This window comes from Pagrus major, chromosome 12, assembly GCF_040436345.1.
Source record: "Pagrus major chromosome 12, Pma_NU_1.0".
NCBI lineage: Eukaryota > Metazoa > Chordata > Actinopteri > Spariformes > Sparidae > Pagrus > Pagrus major.
The window spans coordinates 5,645,410-5,668,787 of NC_133226.1; the positions used below are offsets into that span (position 1 = coordinate 5,645,410).

Consider the following 23,378-nt stretch of genomic DNA (forward strand, 5'->3'; position numbering starts at 1 on the left):
TGTTTTTGATACTGCTATCATGCCTTTGTATTCCGATAGCTACTGTAGCTATTGTGGATAATACAGAGCTGAAAGGCCTCAGCCTTTTCTTTTCTCTCACACCGTGTTTATATTCCTAAATATTTTTTTATCACTCCAGAAGTTCAATTGTCTTGAAAGAAATGTGTATTATATTTTTTGTATACTTGTATACTAATCATTCATTTCATCATTGATGAAGTGGTGTGCTGGAGGACTGTCTTTCTATAAATCAAACTCAAGAAAAGCAAATCCACTTATTGGAGAAGCTGCAGCCAGAGAATGTTTGGCATTAAATGTCTAAAATAGTGGATGAAAAGTCAGGAGATCACAAAACTAAGAGATCACTAACTAATAATCCTGTCAGGAATATTAATGTCTTTGACAAATTATACGACAATCCATCCAACAGTTGTCAAGACATTTCGAGAAGCAAAGCGAGAGGATAACTAAAGTCTGTATGGTTCATCCTCTGGGCACCATGCATGTCGATACAAAACTTCATGGCAGTACATCCAGTTGTTAAGGTAAGACCAAAGCAGTGGCCCAACAGAACCTAGTGTCTTGTATGGAGCTAGGATGGCTAAAGAAGCATATGAATGCTTGTGTGTGCTTCTCTTTGCCACATGCAACTCACCATTGTGTATAATATATTATATATACAGTCTCACAGGAGACTGTCCTCACCTGTATCAAGACAGCCACCATCATCCCTGTACCTAAAAAGATGGCATGTTTTGACACATTTTACCTACCAAAAATTGCAGCTATTTAGATTTGAATATTGCACTTGGCCACTTCAATAATATTTAGATTAATTATTCAGCCCAAATATACCGTAAAGACCTATAAAGTATCTCTCTGAGTTTCTTCTGAATGACCATCACAGGGACTCACATTATTCAATCACTTTTACTTCACAAACAATTTAATACAAACTTATCACAGAAAAAATTCATTCAAGAGCATCACAACTGTCACATTATTCTTTACCTGAACACAAACCGAAAATAATATATTAAATACTGAAGGAGTTAAACTTACAATCAGAACTGCAGCCTGGCTGAGCTACTTAGCACAGCTAAGCAAAATCATACTGAAACATAAACAGAACTTCACACTAACAACATTCAGTAATAAAAAAACTCTATTACATACTCACATTACACACTCAATAAACAGTAGTTGATCAGGTGTGAGAGGTCCTGTTAATGTAAATAAGATTTTCTAGGATATTTTTCTAAAAACTCTGGTTTCATTCTAAAATATTGCTGTAAAAAACATTTGTTTTTTTGTTTCCTTCACAGGAAGGTCAAAGTCAGGCTCAGCAGCAGATCAGCTCATGGAGCAGGAAAGGATTCAGTGTTTTGCTCAAGGGCACGTCAGCAGGATGAATACAAGAGACTTCATCCCCCTTGTAAAGTCCAGTCTCTCTCTCTGCCTCTGCACCATTCAAGTTGTAATATGAAAACATTCATGTTGATTTGAAGGACCGCATGTGATGCAGGTCCTTAGATGGAGAAACAAACGTTTACACACTTCATTTGAAAAGGAATGAATGAAACGTCAGACCTTTTTTCTCAAATTAGTCTCCTTAGCTGCTAATGCCTCTTTATGTTGCCTGAAATGTCTACTTACCAGCTCATAGGATAATTTCTGTGCAAGCAAGCCTCAGCTCTTACTTTCAGTTCAGTCAGTGAAAATGTGAAAATCTGAACATTTACCTACATTAGCAACAGAAATCTCATTTCACAGTTTCGGTAAGAAAATAGCTCCACAGGTGCCTAAAAGAACAATCCATTTTTTTTAAAACAACACATTTTGTGTCAGGATGAACATCTACTATACATTATTTGCAATTCATACATGCTTTTTGTAAATCACACATTTTAAGGGCCCTGTTTTTGAAAAACTGTCAGTCAGGTTCTTCCCACCTATCATTACTCCTACTGCCTTAAGGGTGTAATATGTAAGAATTTTAGTTAAAAAGATTCAAAATTGGGAGGCTGCTGACCCCTGATCCAGCGCACACAAGCCCAGTTTTGGTTCTAGTGCCCATTTCCGTGCTGCATTACCAGCTAATAAGACTGCTAGCTGCACTGCTAACTGAGCTAACTAGCTAACAGCAGCTACAGTTAGCAGTAGTTAGCATTACTTTTACGATTGTTGCCCCCTATTTGTTTGTGGTATGAATTTTACAGGTGGAAAAATGTATACATATTGCACCTTTAAGCCATCTCTGTACACTTGCTGTGTTTGAGTTTTTTTACTGTTAAAAAAACATACTGGTTTAGTTGACATGATCCGATCTATTTTGTACACACCAGACAGAAAACATATTACTTACAATTCAGGAAACCTCTAGTGAACACACTTGTGATCACTGTCATTTTAACCTGCCGCCTTTCACTAGTGGTTATATGTTCATGCATGATATCAGTGCAGCCAGAGCTGATGCAAAGCTACCCGAGTAAAATGTGCAATTTTATAATCTGAGGTTGTCTGAACAAAGATCAGTAGAAATGTCACTGTCATTACTTCAGCATTTTGCAACTAAACGCAATCAAGCTATCAGGTTGCATGTCACCATAATAAAGAGTGACCTTTCTGAACTCATTACTCACACACTATATCACACTCAACTTCTCCTTCTGCAGACTGAGGCTTTTGGCTTTAGAGGTTCCCTTCATGGGTTTGAGTCCGAAAGCTAAGATTCAAGGGTCATACATGGGGTTGTGGAAGGTGTTGTTGTCACTGTCCAAAAGAGGTCCATACGATGTACGTCTGGAGAGGAAATAGAGTAGAAAACAGAGTGAGAGATAAGTAAACAAATATTAGAGGGAATTACTCTAATATTTATACTCAGCGGTTTTCTGTCAGTGATTTGTGCTCAGTGAGGCTAAAAAGAGGACTTTTTCAAATAAAAGGTTATAATCTGTCATTATATTTCCTACAAAATGTCCTCAGTCGAGCTTTATAACATTAACAGTAGCATGTTTATGTACTTGGTAGGAGATTAGTTTGAGCTCTGGACTCACCGCATTTTGTAGTAGTACAGCCCACCTAACACCAGGACGACAGTTATGATGAACATAATAACAATGGCTGCAACACTTCCTGGAAAGAGAGAGAGAGAGAGAGGGAGACAACAAGAGAGAGACAACTTGTTTTAGTCCTGCGATACACATTTATATACCCTTCATTTATTTATTTCTTCAGAATGTCCTTTTCACCTTTTGCACAAGACTTCATAACTTAAACCCACTATTTTCAGCTTGTTTGTCACCAGTGTTTGGAGAGTATACTTGAAAAGTCTAACCAGTTACTCAGTAGATATTACCTACTGAAAAAGTATTTATATTACTTAACTAATAATGCAACATCAGAAGTAATACATTACATCTGTCATGATTCAGTGTTTTGTTCTTGTTTTCTTTTATTTTGATAGTATGCCCACTGTCATTATTCAATCTTATTCGTCTTCTTGTTTTTCCTGTTTTATTTTGTGATTATGCCTTCATGTATCTCTTCTTGCTTTTCAGTTCCTCCTGTGTTTTTCCCTCCCAGTGCTTTTCCACTCGTTTCCTCACCTGTTCCTCTTCTCTCCTCACTCCATCTGTTCCTGATCCCCTCGTTAGTGTCTGTGTATATAGTCTTTGTTGTCCCTCGTGTGTTTGTCAGTTTGTTCGGTCATTCCTCTGTGATGTTCCCTGTTGTCTCCTGTCACTCTGTGTTACTCCGTCATTCCTCCAGTGTCACCTCCTGTGTCTCCCCATTTGGTATGTTTGGATTTTGGTTCCTTGTTTTATTATTTGAGTTGAACTTTGCTTTTCTGTTGCACTTTGTTTAAGCTTTTTAGTTGCTACTTTGTTTTTGGTCCCTGTGATCCTTTATTGGTTTGTCTAGATTTCTTGTGTTTTGTACTTTTAGCTTTATTTAAATAAAGCCCACTTTTCATTCGCCTTATCCTGCCTCCTGTGTGTGTTCTTGTGTGTCTGCGCTTGGGTCCTCCTCTAGCATAACCCCAAAACGTAACAACATTACTTATTTCTTTCCTTTCCCTGCCCAGCTCTGTCAAAGGTACCTTTTTTTTTTTTTTTTTTTTTTTTTTTTTTTTTTTTTTTTGAAAGTCAAACTGAAATCATACTTAATCCTCTTTCTGCAGTCTAAAACCATGCCAATGTGTTTTTTAAAAATGTATTGTTAATAGTTAAATAATAAAAATAATTTTTATTATTAAAAGGAAGAAATAAGGAATTTTTGGAAAATATCAGAAATGCTCTAGTTTGTATTTTGTTTGTCTGTTTGCTCCATACCGCTGTTACACCAAAGAAAACAAGACAACATAAACAAACTAAAATCAACCGTGAATGGAAAAAAATCAAGTAAGTTATTTACTCAGCATTTTTAATTTTTTTTAAAAAAGTGACATTTTAAAGACTAAACTACTAACCATGAAAGTAATCATGGTCTTAGCAATGTGGTATGCTTCAACTGATTACCCTTGTCTATGTGACTGACTGTAATCTTTTGTTGGGAAATCTCTAACTCTGTATCAGTTAAGACTTTTAAAGCCAGACTGGCCTTTGAGCTTAAGTATTAATTAGTAATTTTCTTGTGGGGAAACTGGACCACACAAGTTGCTGAAGATCTATTTGTACGTGTCAGAGATGGTACAGAGGCTTATCACACGCCTAATCACCTGGAAGCATAATTCAATCAATAAACACCACCTTGAGAAATTAGTCCCTTATCCATGCCTCCACATAAGGCCAAAGTACCTCTGCTGATTTACCACAAAGGTAATGGCTAACTTTGAGTTTCTTCAGTGAGCTGGGGAGATATTTTAGGGATTTGATAACACTGTTCTGGTGCCCTATCTTTAACAAATGAACTTCTAATTATTTTCAGTTTCCTGTAGATTATCAATCATCAACTCGTCAAGAGAGATTACTAACCGCAGAGAAATAATTCCAGATTTGGTGTCTGACTTTGGTTTCTGGGGGTTTTTGTGTAGATTTTTTTCTTACTGCAATGGAAAAGCAACGCCTTGGTTCAGTGGTTTACAACCAAAAGCCCCCGCAAGGCCTGATATGGCACCACGTCATCACTCTCAACTGGTCAAATACAACAGCCTGGTTAATGGCCCTATGTCACGTAAGTGACATGAATGCGTCACTTACTGAGTTGCGACAGTGAACGAAGTTTTAACCCAAAGTATGATTTTTTTCTAAACCTAGCCAAGTAGTTAGCTGGCTAACCCTAACCATGCAGTTTTGAAGCCTAAACCTTATAAATATTTTTGTGCCTAAACCTCAAACTGACTAAAACGCAATGCAACATAACGTAATGTGACGTAGCGTAATGGAACAACAATCCAAAATGTCCTTTCTATGTGAAAATATTGTCTCCAAGCTTTATTTTGAAAATCTAACCGAATGTTGCTTACCACATATTATTGCTAACTTGCTGCAGTCCCCTTCACATGCAAAGATGATGCTAGAGGGGTAGGTAGAGCATTTTAGTTTGAAACTTAACAGGCTGGCCTGTGTCAGCAGCGCTTGTGCGTGGTGTATTGTTTCGCTTTCCATGTTAACAGGTTAGATCAGCCACAGTGGCTGCATGACTAGCACAGTCACATGAGGCTACAGAGGCACTTCATCTAGAGATTCAGAGTCTCGCCTGTTTTTTACTGCGACACACGTACAGTTCTTGGCAAAAATAGACCTGAAAATGACCTGTAGACAGTCATATGGACATCATACCAGCGTTTCACTACAGTTTTACTGTCTGTATCTGTAGAATATGTCACAGACATAAAGAGAACACACAACAGATGGACAACTTTTATCCTGTGCACTCTCTTTAACTTTCTCTCCCTGTCTTTTCCCCTCCCACTTTCTCGCTCTTTTAACAGGGGTTAAGGAAAATCACATCATCATATTTATTGATAATTATCAAAGGGTTAAGGTTAGGCTCCATGAAAACAGATAGGGCAGGCAGGAGCCGCAGCAGCTAAGCAACGCAGCCGCCAAGCACTACACACGCATCCAGTGTGGCCAGCCTGTAAGGCCACTGACCAAGCTGCTGCTGGGAATGACAACATGTTGGATATCGCGGTGTTGGTGTTGTTCCTACAACTCACAACTGCCCAGATATGTTTTTCTGATGTCACAGCTTTGCAACTTGGGAAAAGGCTGGAAAAATATGCATAAGGGAGAAGTTATCCTTTGTAACACAGTCAACATTGTGAAAGGGTCTTTATAACCCAGACCATCTTTTCCAACACCTCACCAAATTGTGACAGAACATAGTGTGAAATGTAACAATATCCTCTCCTGGTTGAAAGTTCTTTATGTAACCCATTAAGCCACAATAACAAGCTCAGTGTTTCCCAAACCTTTTCTTGGGCCCCGCTTTTTGCAGATAACAATATTTTCCCCACCCCCCACACACACAACGTGTCTTTTGCTTGCAAACTCCTACAGCAGTGTTTTTCAGTCCTGTTCCTGGGGGCTCTCTGCCCTGGATGTTTCAGACGGTTCTCTGCTCCAACATGCCTGATTCAAATGATCAGCTCGTCATCAAGCTCTGCTGAAGCCTGATAACAACCAGTTCATTTGAATCAGGTGTGTTGGAGCAGGGAAACATCTAAAACGTGTAGGGCAGGGGGCCTCAAGGACCAGGATTAATAAAACACAGTCCAATAGAATACATTTTAAACTGTCTGTCATTAATACAGAACTGCAACTTCACTAAATAAGGAACAAGTCACTGCATTGTGCATGTTAACTTGTTCAGCTTCACACTGTGTCAGAAGCTAACGTTCTGAGACACACAACAGACTGTGGTTTCTCTTCATTACCCGCCGTTGTACTGGTGAAGCCGATGGTGAGATATGGCTTGTCATATCACACGCACACACACGACAACTAGCTCCAGTTGTGGATCACGTTTTGGTCAGTTCTCGGAACAACACCAATCAATGGTATAACGTGACTATTGTATTACGGTCATGCGGTTATCTTTACAACCTTACTTAACACTTCCAATGGGTCACCTAGCCTGGCAGCACTCAAGTTAAAAAAACCTGGGCACTGAGAGACGCCATAAAAGTTCTGAGTCACATGTATTATCAGATGTACCTGGTGACGGAAATTTAAGTTCCAGCACAGGAGGGACCAGGTTCAACCTCAGTTACTAGACAACAGCTAAAACCTGGAGTTTTTGTGGCTTCAGTGCCTTGCTAAAGAGCACTCAAACCAGGCCAACATATACAAGAATGAAGAAGAGAATGAATAGCTATGAGGAGCTGCTTAACCTGACTTTGCAAGGGTGAGAACTGAACATACAACTTGAAATAGTTTCTCATTTGAGCTTATGCACTGTCCATGCCTGGGTTGCCTGTGCAGCTCGTAGTATTTACTAACAGGTTTGTAACAAGTGGCTTATGCTGCCACAATAAATTACATGTTGAGAACGATTGGATGTCATCGTAAAACATGTCAGTGGTTACACAGATTTGTAAATGATACAATGAATAAGAAAATAACTGGCAGACAGCTTTTTCTCTTCAACCAGCTGCAGTTTTTAGTTATTTAACCAGCAAAGGGACTGCAACTGCAAAGCACACAATCGCCAAAGAGGAAACTGTTCCGTTCACACATTAACCACAGATTGAAAGGAGGTCAAAGAGAGGATGAGCATATAGTCTGACGCACTGACTCTGTACAATTGACCTCTTTAATCAGAGAGGTGTGATCACCTGCGCTTCATCAATATGACTGTGTGTTCGTAAATGTATGTACGACATGCAGAAACACTCACGTTTAGAGCTTTAAAGGACAGGTGATTTACATCAGATTTACATCAGAAACAAATAGTTTTGTGTAGTTTCCCAGCAATATATTTTGATTATGCTTTCATAAAAAAAGTTAATAAGTAACTGGCATATCAGACTCCATGAGTGACATGCAGCTGGAGTTGCTCTGTAAAGGTGAGTCCAGTGACAAACAGCAATTCTGCATTTAGACAGAAATTAACACTATGTCAACTTCATTGCTCACTTCAACGAGACTTGAACTGGACTTCTTTTTCTTAAAATAAGTGTTTAAGCAGAACATTTTGTCATTTGACATTTGTGATCCCCTTACAATGATTTGCCATCCTCTTTTTCTAAGCTTTAAATTTCAATTTCCAAGACTTTGGTTTCTTGCCAGCTATCTGTAAAACTAAAAACAGCGTAAACTTTGCGTGCAGTGCTGATTAGCAATAGTTAGCATGCTAACAAGCTAAACTAAGATGGTGAACAGGGTAAATATTTCACATGCTAAATATCATCCTGTTAGCATTGTAATTGTTAGCATGTTAGCATGCTAATGTGAGCATTTTACTCAAACGTCCTCAGTGCCAGTGTAGCCTTATGGAACCACTAGCATGGCTTTATCAGTTTTATATAAAATAAAAACTATATAAAAAACTTGCAAGAGAGCATTTACACTGTTAGTCGAGGAAATATTTTTAGAAAAAGCAATGTTTTGTTGCCACATACCTGAGCTTAGAGCCTTGGAGTTGTGTTCCTTCTGCACCTCTGTGGTGGTTCGGATGATACTGGTGGTTGCTATGCTACTGGTGATACTGGTCATGGAGCCAGTGGTGATAATGGTGGTGGTGGTGGATTTTGTAGTGGGGGAGGTGGTGGTGGGTTGTGTAGTGGGGGTGGGGGTGTTGGGTTGTGTAGTGGGGCTGGTAAGGCTGGTGGATTGTGCAGTGGGGAGGATGGTGGGGGTGTTGGGTTGTGTAGTGGGGATGGGGGTGTTGGGTTGTGTAGTGGGGCTGGTAAGGCTGGTGGATTGTGTAGTGGGGAGGATGGTGGGGGTGTTGGGTTGTGTAGTGGGGATGGGGGTGTTGGGTTGTGTAGTGGGGCTGGTAAGGCTGGTGGATTGTGTAGTGGGGAGGATGGTGGGGGTGTTGGGTTGTGTAGTGAGGCTGGTAAGGCTGGTGGATTGTGCAGTGGGGAGGTTGGTGCTGGGGGTGCTGGGATCAGTGCTGGTGGTGGCAACGGTGGTGGCACCAGTGGAGATTTCACTGGTGCTGGGGGGTTCGGTGAAAGTGATGGTGCTGTCGGTTTGTGTAGTACTCGCGTCAGTGGTGGTGTTGTTGCCAGTGGTTGTGTTGCTTGTGCTGGGGGACTCAGTGACAGTGATGGAGCCGTTGGTTTGTGTAGTACTCGCGTCAGTGCTGGTGTTGTTGCCAGTGGTTGTATTGCTTGGAGATGAAGTTGATGTGGAGACAGCTTCTGTTACTGATGAAGTTGTCCAGTCACTAGTGTTGCTCCCCCCGGTGCTGGCTGCCGTTGGGGTGAAAGCTGTATTGTTGGTGGGCAGAGGTTCAGGCTGTGTTGTAATGGTGATATTACTGACATCAGTTGACACAGCAACTTGAGTAGGTGCATTCACAGTTGAGATCGCAGATATTGGTGGAGAAGTTTGAGGGGAAGAGAGCATTGTTGTTGAAGCAGGTGATGTAGGCGCTACTCCAGATGTTACTGCATGGCTCAACAGTAGACCTGCAAATCCAGACAGAAGATGTTTCCCACTCAAAGGAGGTTTTTCCAAAGCTCACGTCAAATTGAGGTAAAACATTTGTTGTTAGTAGGCTGATGTCTCGGTAGCTAATTAGCCTGGTAGCTAACGTAACATTGTTATGGCTGATTTGTGCTTGACAGTCCAGCATTTTGATACAATTCAATCTTACAAATACATGTTACTGGGCCCTGTCAGAAACAAGATGGTACAACTCAACAGATGTATCTGAATCAACAATACATTTAAATAACAAAGTATGGTACAGTTAGCAACTAAAAACAAACTAAGCTAGTGGCAGCTTAACACAACAACTCTGAATCTTTTTTTAAAAAGAGTTTAACAATCGAAAGTTTCTGGGTTAAATAATTCACCTGTCAGTGAACAACATTAATCCCAAAACCATATGCCTTGAAATCGAGTTCAGTGATAAAACAAGGGAGACAAATCAGCAAAACAAGTGAGCGGGTGTGAAGTTAGCTAGCTTCACAGCTAAAAACAAGCAAGAAACAGAGTGGTAGGATGTAAGAAAGTTTTATGCAGATGACATATTCTTGAAAAAAGCAAGTAAAACCGGAGCCTTCACCGAGTGGAAGCTGAATGTTCCTATCTCCTCATACAAGTATGAATGATGATTTTTGTTTTATATTAATCCACTACTGAAAATAGTCCCCAATAAATGCACTTTCCTCAAATATATAAAAACTACAGTGACCTGGTAGTTTTTACTGAGCCCTTTGTATTTACCTCCACCAAGAAGTTTATGTTTTCAACCGTGTCTTTTTGTTTGTTGGTTGATTGGTTGGTTTGTCAGCAGAATTACACAAAAACTACTCAACGTATTTCCATGAAACTTGGGTGGAGAATGAGTCTCAGCCCAGAATAGACCCTATTAACTTTTGGTGCAGACCCAGATTAAGGTACAGATCCAGGAATTATTTTACACTTTCTTTAATATTGTGTCATATGACTTTTTTTTTTTTGTTCTCAAGGAATATTGCATGGATCTCAATGAAAAAAAAATCGCATGTGTTTCGGTGGCTGGTATTTGAGTGAGTACAGAAGGAGGTATGCACTCTACTGAGTGCCATTCTAGTTGTGCGATGTTTTTCAAAATGTGGTCTTCAATAGCTACCAATGGGCATGACGCTGAGTGCCACAGACAAGGTGGGGCAGTTCGAAAGTATTGAGAGACAGACTAACACACTGTTAGCTTCAGTCTTTTCAGGGCATTTGATGACCATCAGAACAGTATAGAATAATGCCAGCCTTATCCTTTAACAATCTAGTCTCTCTGGGTATTTCGGCAGTTGGGAGTTTAAAACACAGCTTAACCAACCTTTAACTTCTCTCTTACCGCACATAAAAGATTTGAAAGCATCACAGTTAACAGTCATGGCAGATTTATATTCTGTGGAGCAGGATCATGTGATGTTTTGGGGGGAGGTAGTAGTTTCATTATCACTGTTTCAATGAACAGTCTGGGCAAAGATCAGGTATGACGCATTGAAGGTCCTCCCGTCTTCTGAGTATAAATCTAATCTCTTCAGAAAGATCAGAGAGAAAGCCACTGAGTAATTCTATTGGACATTATTTGCAAAAGTTTTGTTGTTGTTGTTGCTGGGCATCTTCCTGTGGCAGAAAGTCTAAGAATTGATTAAACTGATAGCACATTATTCTGTGATGTACGACTTCACCACTACCCACAGGTTTAAAACAGCACAGTGTTCTCCACAGAGTCAAAGTCAAAGTCTGAGTGATCTTAAAGTCTTAGTAAGGCACTAAGTTATGAAGAGCAGTGGAAATGAAGCCCCTTGAGGCAAATTGGGATCTCTGGTACTGTATATAAACAGAAATCCTTTTGACTTGAAATATTTAATGTACCTCTTCATTGAGATTTTAGAGCTCATCACCAAATCAAACATTAAAAAAAGTTCTGTCATGTAGCCTCAACACACAAAAGGGAGAGCCACCTTGTGATGTTAACTTATGACAACATCTGTAAACCAGTGGAAGTGAGTCTGTTTTTAAAAGATACTGTCAACTGTTGCTGTGAAAAGGAAATTACCTCACACAAACAGCAGCTTCGCTCCCTGAGCCAAAATATCACTACCCACTTTTAAAATTCAACTTTTTTGAGTGAATGATCTTATTATCTTGAAACTTAAGATGTGATCTCCGCATATTCTGACTTCCCCAATACATTTACATTAAAGGAAATCTACAAAGAAAAGAAAGAAAGAAATCAGATTGTAATAATAATAATCACCAAATAAAATAGCATGGACTGAAGTGAGAGTTTACTTACATGCTATCAGTGTTTGCAGGCTCATCATTGTGTTCCTTTTACTGTATATCTCCACAGTCATGTGTGTAAGTGCAGCTCTGCGCTCTCTGCTCACTGTGGACAGCTGTAGTGTGTGTGGCTGCCTGTGACTGTAGGTGACTGATTATAAGAGCCTGGGGGGCGAGGCTACATGATGTATGAGTCACAGTCAAAACCTCACAGAGCGGCCGGTCACGGTATGAAGCGGTTGTAACTTATAAAGCAACCACAGGAAGTGGTACTGAAGGTGACAAACAGTAAGAAGGGATTGACGAAAAATTCTGTTGGACTTTAAAAGATCAGTGAGCTTATTGTATGTGGTAGTGTTCAATCTGGTCTCAGTGATATTCCTATAGGTGCTTATGCTGTATGGGTATGTACATAACTGTATGATAAAGTTTATTGTTTCGCTTTCCTCACCCCCTCATCACTGTAACATTTCTAAATATTTCTAACTTGGTGGTATATATATATATATATATATATATATATATATATATATATATATATATATATATATATATATATAGATATATTATTTAACTGGGCAAATATTTGTGAAATTTATTTGAATTTGTGATTGATTAAATTATAAATCCGTGAAATCTTTGTTGTAATTATTAATATCCACCAGCAGAGGGCAGCACATGCATTGAGAATGTGGCCTGGGCCGCCCCACCAGCAAAGACGTTAATGAATATAATAGTATTACAAGATACAGATCATTTATGAGTCAATGGAATTCAATAAAGATTGGTAATAATTCATGAATGACCTTAACAGAAACTGAGACTTGAAGAGTTCACGTTTGAAAGTGAGTTGAAAGCCTGTTAATATGCTGTGAGCTTACTAGACCTTCATCTCTATGATATCTCTGCTACTGACCTCCTTTTAAAACCCAACAGCGTCCCCATCAGACTCTGCTGAACTCTGTTATGTGTTAAGTATATTATGTATAAGATGTGTCTGAAGATTACATGTTAAGTTTTCAAAACAAGTGCAACTCAAATTGTCCAAATAAAGCAAACTAAAGAAACTTTAAAATACTAAAACATTTCGGCGTTACTTTAATATAATGTTGTAATTCAAAGAGAATAAGCATTTTTAATTCTTGCACACTTTATATTTGGCTCATAATTCATGTGCTCTTGTTTAATAATCCCTTTGTCTTCATCTGTTTTTTAAAGTTTGAGTTATGAAGAATATTCTGATATTAATATTTTTCATATACTATATATATATATATATATATATATATATATATATATATATATATATTTTCACGGGAGTTGAAGATCTCTTTGTTGAACGTTTTTTATATATTTGCTTTAATCTAATCTAATAAGACACTCTGAGAACACTGAACCTTTTTGTACATTTAGAGATAGGTTTCTGTTTCTCGTAAATGGCATACCACAAACTGACAATGTAGATTTACTGCCTGTTGAGTGGTTTATAAATGTGCACTGAAATAAAGCTGTTTTTCCAGTCTGAGTTTTTTGCTTTTTTTATACACAAGTGACAAGTCTATCATCAGTAAGAGATAAAATGTTAGAGGATGTAACTTTATGTTTTCACATAAGTATTATCTTAATACTTAAACTGCCATCTGCTTATTGTGACAGGAACTGCTCTGGATTTAAGTGACAAACAAAATTGTGAATTGCTAAATTAATTCAATTAATTGTCAAGTATTTACCAGCTTCTCATTCTTTTTTTTGGTTTTCTCTGCGGATCACTCACTGGCTTTGACTCACATTGGATAGTGGGAAAAAACATAAATCAGGGACAATTTCTGAAACTACAAAAGATATTTTCCAGCTTGCTGATTTTCTACAGAATCAGATTTCAGGGCTCAGCACTTACTGAAATTACATACAAAGATGACCATCAAGTGCGGGTGCAGAGTTTACTTACATGCTAGCAGTGTTTGTGGGCTGACCCTCATCACTGTGTGCCTTTGTATTTCCCCAAATCGCAGACTTCTTGTGCTGCTTGCAGCCCTGTGCTCTCTGCTTCCTGTGGATAGCAGTAGTGTGTCTGGTGGATTGTGACTGTAGGCGACTGATTATAAGAACCCGGGCTGAGGCCAAATGATGGAGCAGAACTGACCATGTCATGATTCACTGGAATTAAGGATGCCTTCTTTTGCCAGAAGAGCACAAAGTTTAACTGAAAAGTGAAAGTGTAAAAACTTTAAGAATGTGTCAGAGACTTCAGAGCCCCTGTCTTTCACCCAGACAGAAGATCAGAAAAGGATCCCATGAGTTGTTATTGACATTATTATTGACAAACACAACTTTCTGGGCCGACATGGATCCATCCCAGAATAGCTTTTCCAATACAGCTGCCCCTTGATGGAGGCAAATATGCTTTTTTATGTGTTTCCTTTCCTGTCAGTGTGCCAGAACTAGCACCAGAGAGAATATTCACCAACACTTGATCAGACAATGTCCCAAAAAGTTTAGTCTCACTGTCTTGTCAATCAGTACACATTTGGACATTATTTGCTGTTTGACTTTACTCATCTTTAGCTCCTCAGGCAGGTCGTTCCAGGTCGTAGGGGCCCTGGTTTTAACAGCCCTGTCTCCATATTCCAGACTGGAGTTTGGACTTATCAGGAGTGCTTTACTTAATCTAACAGTGGACTGCTGTTCAGGTTGACTAAATGGTTGGGAATGGGGACCAGATCATGTGATGCCTTATCACATAATCTGGTCCTTATGCCTGACCCTTATGCCTTTTTCTTAATGAGTCAGTATACTGTGTCAGAAGTGCTTGTAAGATGGCTGTAGACCTTTGAAACCTTCTCCCTCCATTATTTTCCAATGTAGTAGTATGGGCTGTGTCTCTGTAACTTTCCAAACTCAACTGACATTGACACCCATGTAACACTGTAATTGGCTAGCTGTGTGAAGGTGGGAAAGAAGCCCGGGATTCCACTTCTCTATCTAGCTCTCTTTTTTCATTCTTGACACAGCAATTTATTAACAACCAAGTGCCACACTATGAATGTCTTAGAGAAGGAACTGTCTGAAAATATGTGCCCTTTATCCACTGTATTTAAACAATACCACCAACCCTTAAAGTGGAAATTTGGCATAGACCTGAAAAGAGGGAGTTGCAACAGTCCGAATACAGAGATAAGGAAGGAAAAGATGAGTTACCACCACAAGGTCAACGAATAATTCATTTGAATTGGAAAAAAAACACAATAAAACCAAATACTGCACCTATACGTCTTACAGTGGTTTTAAAGTGAGCTGATTTTTGGAAATTTCAAAACTGATTTGCTTTAAGGTAGCATCTTGTTCAGTGATTTGACTTCTGTGTCCATGTTACGTATAATTTGCAGTGTTGGGCAAGACAGTATTACTTTGTCAAGTTCTACAGTAATGTGCCTATTTTTTTGTAAACAAGTATTGCAATTTCAAATTCAATACTGTACAGTTACTTAATGCTAATGCTTCATTACTTTGACAATTTGGGGGACAGTATGTTAATGAGTGTGTTGTTTGATGAGTTTGATGAACACTTGATATGAGTTTGGTCTTGTCACATACGGTTGATATTGTATGTTATATGTGTCATTAATGTGACTTGTGTCGACCAAAAGTCTATTTATTTATTTGTTGTATGTTCTTAGCTCTGTGTTTACTTATGTTAAATACAGAATATGTTTTGTGTGGGTGTGGAGGCTTTTAATTGTTTACAAGCACCTTTGACAAAGCTGGACTGAGAAACTAAAACAATTTAATAGGTAACTTAACCGATTACTTTTGCAGTTGAATAATTATTAAAGTAACAGTTTCGTCAGTAAATCATTTTTTTAAGTAACTTGCCCAACACTTTGAATAAGACAAGGAACAAAAGGCCAATGAATAAAGCACATGAATTGAAAACAACAGAGGACCAAGGATTGTGCCTTGGGGAATACGCATTTCAATTATGTGTGGCAGGTTGCAAAATAATTAAGAAGCTTTGTTCTATAACAAGGTGTGACTGGCCATCGGGACATTCTGGTGATGTCCACGCATTACAGGATACCTGACTCAAAATCAGACAAAAATGGGGCTTTGGATCTGAGAATTCGCCTAGACTGGAGAGCTGCTAGCACAATTCACCAGGACAGGCTGTTAGACAGGTAGCTATCATTATAAAATACCATGTAGGTCCTGATCACAGACTGATGCTTTTGATTCACTTGCTGTTAGCAAGATTAAACATGGTTTTATATAAGATTGAAACCAATGATTTTTTTTTATCTACTAATTGTTTAGTTTGTAAAATGTCAGAAAACCAAAGTGATGTCTTTTATTTGCTTTTTTGCCTGACAAACAGTCCAAAACCCCCAAAAGAATGCATTGATATTGATATAAAACAAAGAGCAGCAAATCCTAAAATTTTAGAAGCTGGAACAACGAAATGTGTATTGACAGGTACAGAAGTGCTGCTGCAAAACATGCTTCACGTGTATTGCGTATAAATCTGTTTTTACGGTTTTATTTAAAAGTTTTGTAATTTGTATTTTTTTTCCTTCTGTATTTTGATTTTTGTGTTTCAGTTAGTATTCACATTTAGTCTTGACAAGTGCATTGGATCAGTCTACCAGTTTGGTCTGTCAAAAATGCAGCTGACCCTGTGGTGTGATGGTTAAGGCTACAGGCTGGTGCTGGAGGGTGAATGTTCAAGTTATACTGTATTATTATTACCAAATACATTATGTACCTGTGGCTTTTTTTGTCTGTAGTTCATATTATATGCCAGAAGAGAGCAGCATATTCATTTACAATGTGACCTGTGATTCCAGCAGTGAAGTCATAGATTAAAAGCACCACTGTAATTGTCTCTATATGATTAGCCCCTAATCAGTGAATCCCTACAGTATATGCTAGGAATATTATAGGAATACCACAAATTAAAAACACAATTAAGTATTTGAATGACTGACAACTTAAAAAAATTCTGTCCCCGTACTTATATATATTACTGAAATTGGATCTCTTGCAGCAGACCTGTCTTATAAGCATCACATTTGTATACTACTAATCTGAAATAGAAAATGCATTTTGAAAGAAATATACTATATCATATATAGAATGTTATTGTTTTTTTAGTAATGATGAAACATCTTTATTATCTACACAGTCTCAAAACATTGATACTTACCATGTCTACTAGTTTATTTAAGTGTTTATTTAGTGTTATCATTGTTCAATTCGCCACTCAAAGCCCTTGGTTATGCTTAGATTAAGACTGTGTTCTTGGTTGAATATTTAAAAAGTCAAACTAAAATATAGTTTAAAACAGGCTGTTTTTTTCCAAGTATGACACTGAGGGCCACCTGTAAGAATTTCCACCATTTTACTTGAGCCTCCTTTTTTTAGCGTATTGTTCGTTTGCTGTTAGCAGTTCCTGTTTGCGCTATACTCATTGATGCACAGACTACTATTACTGGATTACTTCGATGAAGAAAACTGTAAATTGTGATGCAAGTTATATTTTTTCAATGATTTCTAAGCAGATGTATGGATGTTTATACAAAACGGAGACTGGAGATATTGATATGATGAGAAAGCTTCAGTCATGCTAAATCTGAAAAAATATGTCTTTGCCTTCAGAGTAACGACTCTAAGAAGGTGCAGATTTTTTATTCAAATTGCAGCAGTCTGGTGCTAAGGGTTTTAAAAAAACCTACCATGGCATGCACTGTGTTTCACAACCATTGCTACTTAAACTGCTGGCTGTGTTGAGGGTCAATAGGCCAGCAGACTACAATCACTAACTTCCCATTATTTTTATAACACATGCACACACCTATACTTTCACTTCATGCAGTATCTTTGTCTCTCCCTCTACCAGGATGCAGGACATGAAACCCAGTCTCCCATGCCTCAAAACAGGTTGCCATGTTACATTCTAAATATTTATGTTTCTTTTTCACACTGCATGCTTATCAGAAGATTAAATGAAAATTTTATTTCGTGCTGAAATAATTTGTTTAGGAACTAATGAGTCTACGGACAGAAAAACAATCAACAGCCATGTAGCACCCAAGAATGTGATGTTTTTCCTGAAAATGTAATATATACATTTTATATATACATATATACACATATTATATATATATGTATATATATATATATATATATATATATATATATATATATATATATATATATATATATATATATATAGATAGATAGATAGATATATATATACACCACTTTGACCATGAATAGATTCTGCTGCTCCTCAATACCCAAGTAGAACTTCTGTTAATGTGACCACTATTACTATTCATGTTAATATACATGCTATTTACCCTAATATCCATGCTATTGCTATCCATGCTAATGATGTTGATCTTGCTAGAACGGTAGCCTGATTGCCATGGTAATGATTACATCTGACTATTATCCACACCTCCATTGTCTGTTTGAGAAAGAACATCGACCACTAGATAAGAAGAAACACTGAGGTGGGGCCTTGATATGAATAATGAAATACTATGTTCATTTTACGTCCAGAGTTCTACATGAAGAATGTTATAGGCTGAACATTGGTAGTGAAGTGAAATAATGACTACTGAGTTGAGGTGCGGACTTTGAGAACCATAGAGACACTTGCACATGGGCAGAAAGTCAGGGAGTCATGTTTTGTTAAAATACACAATTGGCATCATTATATAGAAAAAAATAAACTAAATAGGTGTTGATGTGGGTCTTTTCAGTCTGCCCCCATCACAGTGGACTAACCTGACAACTACCTTATTGCCCAGGTGATGTATTTCCGTTATCTCTCATTTTTCTATCATTAAAACAATTTATTTTGTGTTTTGAAGTCTGTCCAATGTCAGATATATTTGCTGTGATGAACTGCTCTGTTTTGATATCTGTTTGTCTATTATGTGACCTTATACGAACTGAGAGGAGTAGAAAACAGGTCGGGTTTAGCTCCACTTCCTGTGTTACTTTATGCTGTTTGTAAGCATCATTATTAGAAGGCAGGTCAGCTCAATTTCTATAATTTATTAATGTTATAATACCCCCTGCTCCCGGCGGTCTTTTGAGTGGACACTGTTAAACCAAACTCCATTCTATAAGCAGTTGTTTCATGAGAGGGCCATATTTTATCACAGTGAAAATGGTAGTTATACCATCACAAAGATTCTTTTCTGATTCACTTTGACCTACAGGCACAATCAGCACACATAATTTACTCAGTAACATCACCTGTGATTAAGTTTGTCAATGATCGACACACTAAAGCCACAGATCTCTCCCATTACTGTCCTTCGTTCTATGGAGAAGTAGAAAATCATATACTGTGATGTTTTTGATTTTTTCTGGCAAAATGAAACACAGCAGCTTTTAGGCACTGTGCTTCTTATTGTTTTAATTTGGTGCTGGCACATTCACAGCGCTTGTTTCAACCAAAAGGAAACGTGGTCCTGAAGACGACAGGAAAGTGTCGTATGGCTGCTGTCAAGAACCAATCAGCATGGGTATGAGAAGGTCACTCTCCAATTGATAGGGATTTAAATTTAATGCATCTTTGCCTAATAACCATGTACCACTGTTGTAAATGTGTATACTTGCACACAAAGCTTTTAATTTTACATTACTATTTTATCATCAGAATTATTACATCATCACCTATGAAAAGAAAAATTACGTACCTGAAATGTATTACATGAACTGTAAAAATGTTAAGATATTTTATTTCAATATTGTTTAACTTATTATATTATTATTACATTTTTGATTAGGTTAAGTGCAGGTTTATAACATTTTGATGTATTTATCATATTATTTGGTACCACAAGCCATTTTAATAATTAATCAATTGTTTCAGACACATATCCAGCAAATAAAACTTCTGTTTCTAGCTTCCCAAAGGTGAAAAAGCTGCAAGAATATGGGCTACACTAAAATCCCTAAATGTACAGTAATGTTAAGACATTTCTGCGATGGGTCAATATTGTTTTCACTGACAAAGGCCAACAGTAAGAGGTTTACATACACCTCAGTGGGAGATGGGAATAATGGACACCTCATGCAGTGACCTTGCTGTGGCAAACTCCCTCTGCTCCCGACCGATTGCCTAATTAATCGGCCTGGCTGCTGATAGCCCTGAATTAGTTTGCAAAACAAATGAGGATGGCTGCCGTGCCACTGAAATCTCTGTGGGGAAGGGCAGTGAAGGAGGGGCTGGCATGAATGAATAACAAGACCTATACCGCTCCATTATTTGAGGAATAACTTCATATTTCTTTCTGTGTTTTATATCGATAGTCCTAGAAGGTAGACACAGAGACGCAGGTGGAGTTCAGTGTTCTGTTACTGCAGTTTGACACAGGTGGACATTTGTTTCATCTGGAGGTTGAACCAGCACCCACGCAGTCATTACAACCTTTTTTTTTAAAGAACTTTTTGCTTTATGCATCACAGGAGGAGCGTTGCTGCTGCAAAACACAAAGAGGGTAAAACATTAAAGGGATTTTTCAGGTGCCACTTCATCAATAGAATAATGGGGGTAATTATCCTTGGAGTGGAGAAAGGTCTGCAATTTAAATAGACTGTTTGATTGAGGCTGGAGTTTAGCCACCGCTAGATTAAATCCAGAGCAGAGGTGCTTGTGTGTGCATGTTGTCTTGTTTTGGGTTTTGTGTGTGTATTACAGAGGCTGTGGGGACATAAATCTGTTAACATAGTTACATTACGGGGACTCTCCTTCCTTATGGGGACCATTATGTCCCCATAAGGAAGGAGAGTCCCTATAATGTAACTAATGTGAATCGTTTAATTTTAGGATGAAGCCTTGGCTTTAGGTTAGGATAAGATTAACTTTAATGATAAGGTTAGGGTTAGGGTGAGTCTCCAGAAAATGTATGCACTATGTAAACCTATTAAATGTCCCCAGAAGTGATCAAACTCGACTACATGTGTATGAGGGTTTGCCTTATACCACTTTTGGGGACACACAGCGGACTCAAGACCGGTTAACTGGGGACTAATGGTTCAATTTGGGACAACAACCGTGTCCGCAATTTGGAAAACGCTGATGGTGGTTAAAGCGTCTGAATTCAATACTAAAATGTGTGTATTTGTGTCAATCAATCAGTGTGACTCATAGACTGTTGCTAGCCTATGAGTCATACAAGCACCATAGGCTATGATGCTCTCTCTATGGCACTCTAGCTGTCATGTGGAAGATAATCCTTCATGATGATGATCCTTCATAAAGAACTTGCCAATGAAAAGCTGCATTCATAGCCTCCATGGTGTTGAAAGTTGTCTTAGTAGGTGTGCTAAGCATTTCAATAATTGTCGCACCTCAGTACAACTATGGCTAATTGTAATGTGATTAGTTGTTCAGGTATTCACTCATAATGTTAACATTTCTCATTCTTTTCTACAGTACATGTGAATAAGGTTCACATGTAGACCACTTTGTTGGGTCTCTATAAGCCCTTCCTCATTTTAGAAGAAGACAAAAGATCTTTCTTGAAGATCTAAAATAATTGTGAGAAAACAGAAACCTCTGTAAACTGAAAATCCATCACTCTGTTCGTCACTCACAATCACTTTATTCAGTTACAAATTACAGTCTATTCAACCAAAATGTTGCAAGTACATTGTCATAACTGAACACGGTGAGTGCAAATGACCAACAGAGTGTCGGATTTATGGTTCCTTCCTTCTTTTACTTGATTAAAATGGAAAATGGGTTAAAATGAGTCTTTAAATCAGTACCAACCTGGAGTGCCTCACTAGGGGTCTCTAAAGCCCGGTCATGTTGTGAACTATGAATCTATAATGTGCAGTCAGGCCACCAGTCAGTAGCAAGTCATCCAAGTCACGTGCCTTTTACTATGCACATAAACATTTTCTTGCTGTAACACTCTCCCCCGACAGACTTTCTCCTCTTGAATTATTATCATATGATTTAGATTTTTTTTTTTTTTGAAAAAGTAACAAAGAATAACAGCAGAAATCAAATCAAAAACTTAAAATATTATCATGTTAGAGATAAAACGAGATGTAAAATTAATGACATTTCTGGTGTATATAAACATTGAATCAAATGAAAAAAGGTCATATAGTTGTCTTGTGCAGGTTAGCCTCACTGTAAGTGATTTGACACATCATACAGCTGCTCCCCACTGCAGCAGTCCCAGCTCTGAACATCTTAAAAAGGCCCGGCATTATTGATGCTCTTTACAGTGTACAGACGAGTCAGCTCATCCCCTTATGCTCGCTGTTCCCGTCTTGGCAATCGCCCAAACTTAATGAGCCTGTGACCTTTCACTGCATCATTTTGCAAAGACAGTCTACTGCTAAGTCATAATCCACACAGCCTTACCAGATTGTATGATTTGCATTTATATTGACGGGAGGAATGTGATGATTGATGCAGTGGAGGTTGCAGTGGCTAAAGCCTGGACACAGTCAGATAAAATGACATATTGGATCATCTGGGCGCCTTTTGGTCTCAACATCCGAGCTGAAACCAGACAACTTTTTTTTTTCTATCATATATTGTTCTGATGAAGTCTCGAAGGTCTTCCTGAAGATTGGGGTCGATGATGATGACCGATCAATAGCTGCTTGGAGAAAATACCAATATGAGAAGTGTGGGGACATATTAAAGAGTTGTGCTCTTATCACTGTCAAGAGTGTGTCCATGTACAACATTTACTTAATTAAGAATTTCTAACAGTGTAAAACAGGTTTTCAACAAGTGCGAAGTGGTAATTCTAGTTTGAGAACTGTTTTATGTGTCCAGTGTGTTTTACAGGATAACTGCTGGATGGTTATATATCTGGGGTTTGTCAAAGAAATATGAATGTACTCCTGTACTGTATTGTTCCGATTACACAATACATTTTCTGCTGTTGTGCAGTTAAGTCATAAATTGTTGTGTTTTTTATTTTACATCAACAGCTAAATAACAGTATTTTATTGGAATAATACAATAATATATGCTGTAAGTTATACAGTAACACTGAAAAATAAATAACAGTAACATTTTTATAACACTATAATACTCTACTTCATTATACAGTATGCCAAACGCAACAATATAATACTGCACTCCAATTTACAGTAGCCTATGCTCAAAAAATAACAGTATAATACTGTACTTAATGCTAAAAGGCATATATTACAAATACAAAGTGTGCCCTAATAATAAATAAATGTTCTCTTCTCATTTCAAGTAAAATAAGGGCTGCATTATAAAATAAAATACATGAAGGACCATTGGAAAAATGCACCTCTTAAAGTACTTTAATAAAATATAAATATAGGGTATATTGAGTTTCCTTTTTTGACTCCATTTCACATCTTAACACTCTCAACCAATTTTAGAATAAACAATTTCAAGACATTTAAGAAACTAAGCCTTCTTTCATTCCCTCTTATGCCACACTCCCCCACTTTCCC

The 23,378-nt window shown here is 37.9% G+C and overlaps 1 protein-coding gene across 1 annotated transcript; it reads right to left on the bottom strand.

Annotated features, from left to right (window-relative positions):
• Nucleotides 1–915: 915 nt before the first annotated feature.
• On the bottom strand, nucleotides 916–13,970 carry parm1 (prostate androgen-regulated mucin-like protein 1). The gene is made up of 4 exons (XM_073478469.1): nucleotides 13,766–13,970; nucleotides 8,570–9,727; nucleotides 3,057–3,135; nucleotides 916–2,802 (listed from the first exon to the last, which is right to left on the bottom strand). The coding sequence occupies exons 2-4, from the start codon at nucleotides 9,522–9,524 to the stop codon at nucleotides 2,733–2,735; spliced, it is 1,104 nt and encodes a 367-aa protein (XP_073334570.1). The 5' UTR covers nucleotides 9,525–9,727; nucleotides 13,766–13,970; the 3' UTR covers nucleotides 916–2,732.
• Between the last annotated feature and the right edge of the window lie 9,408 nt (nucleotides 13,971–23,378).

Excerpts from the sequence above, each read along its gene's own strand:
- parm1 (XM_073478469.1), bottom strand. The coding sequence starts at position 9,524 with ATGCTCTCTTCCCCTCAAACTTCTCCACCAATATCTGCGATCTCAACT. Across the intron at positions 3,136-8,569 it reads CTCCAAGGCTCTAAGCTCAG|GAAGTGTTGCAGCCATTGTT; the intron begins GTATGTGGCAAC and ends CTCTCTTTCCAG. Across the intron at positions 2,803-3,056 it reads CTGTACTACTACAAAATGCG|ACGTACATCGTATGGACCTC; the intron begins GTGAGTCCAGAG and ends TTTCCTCTCCAG.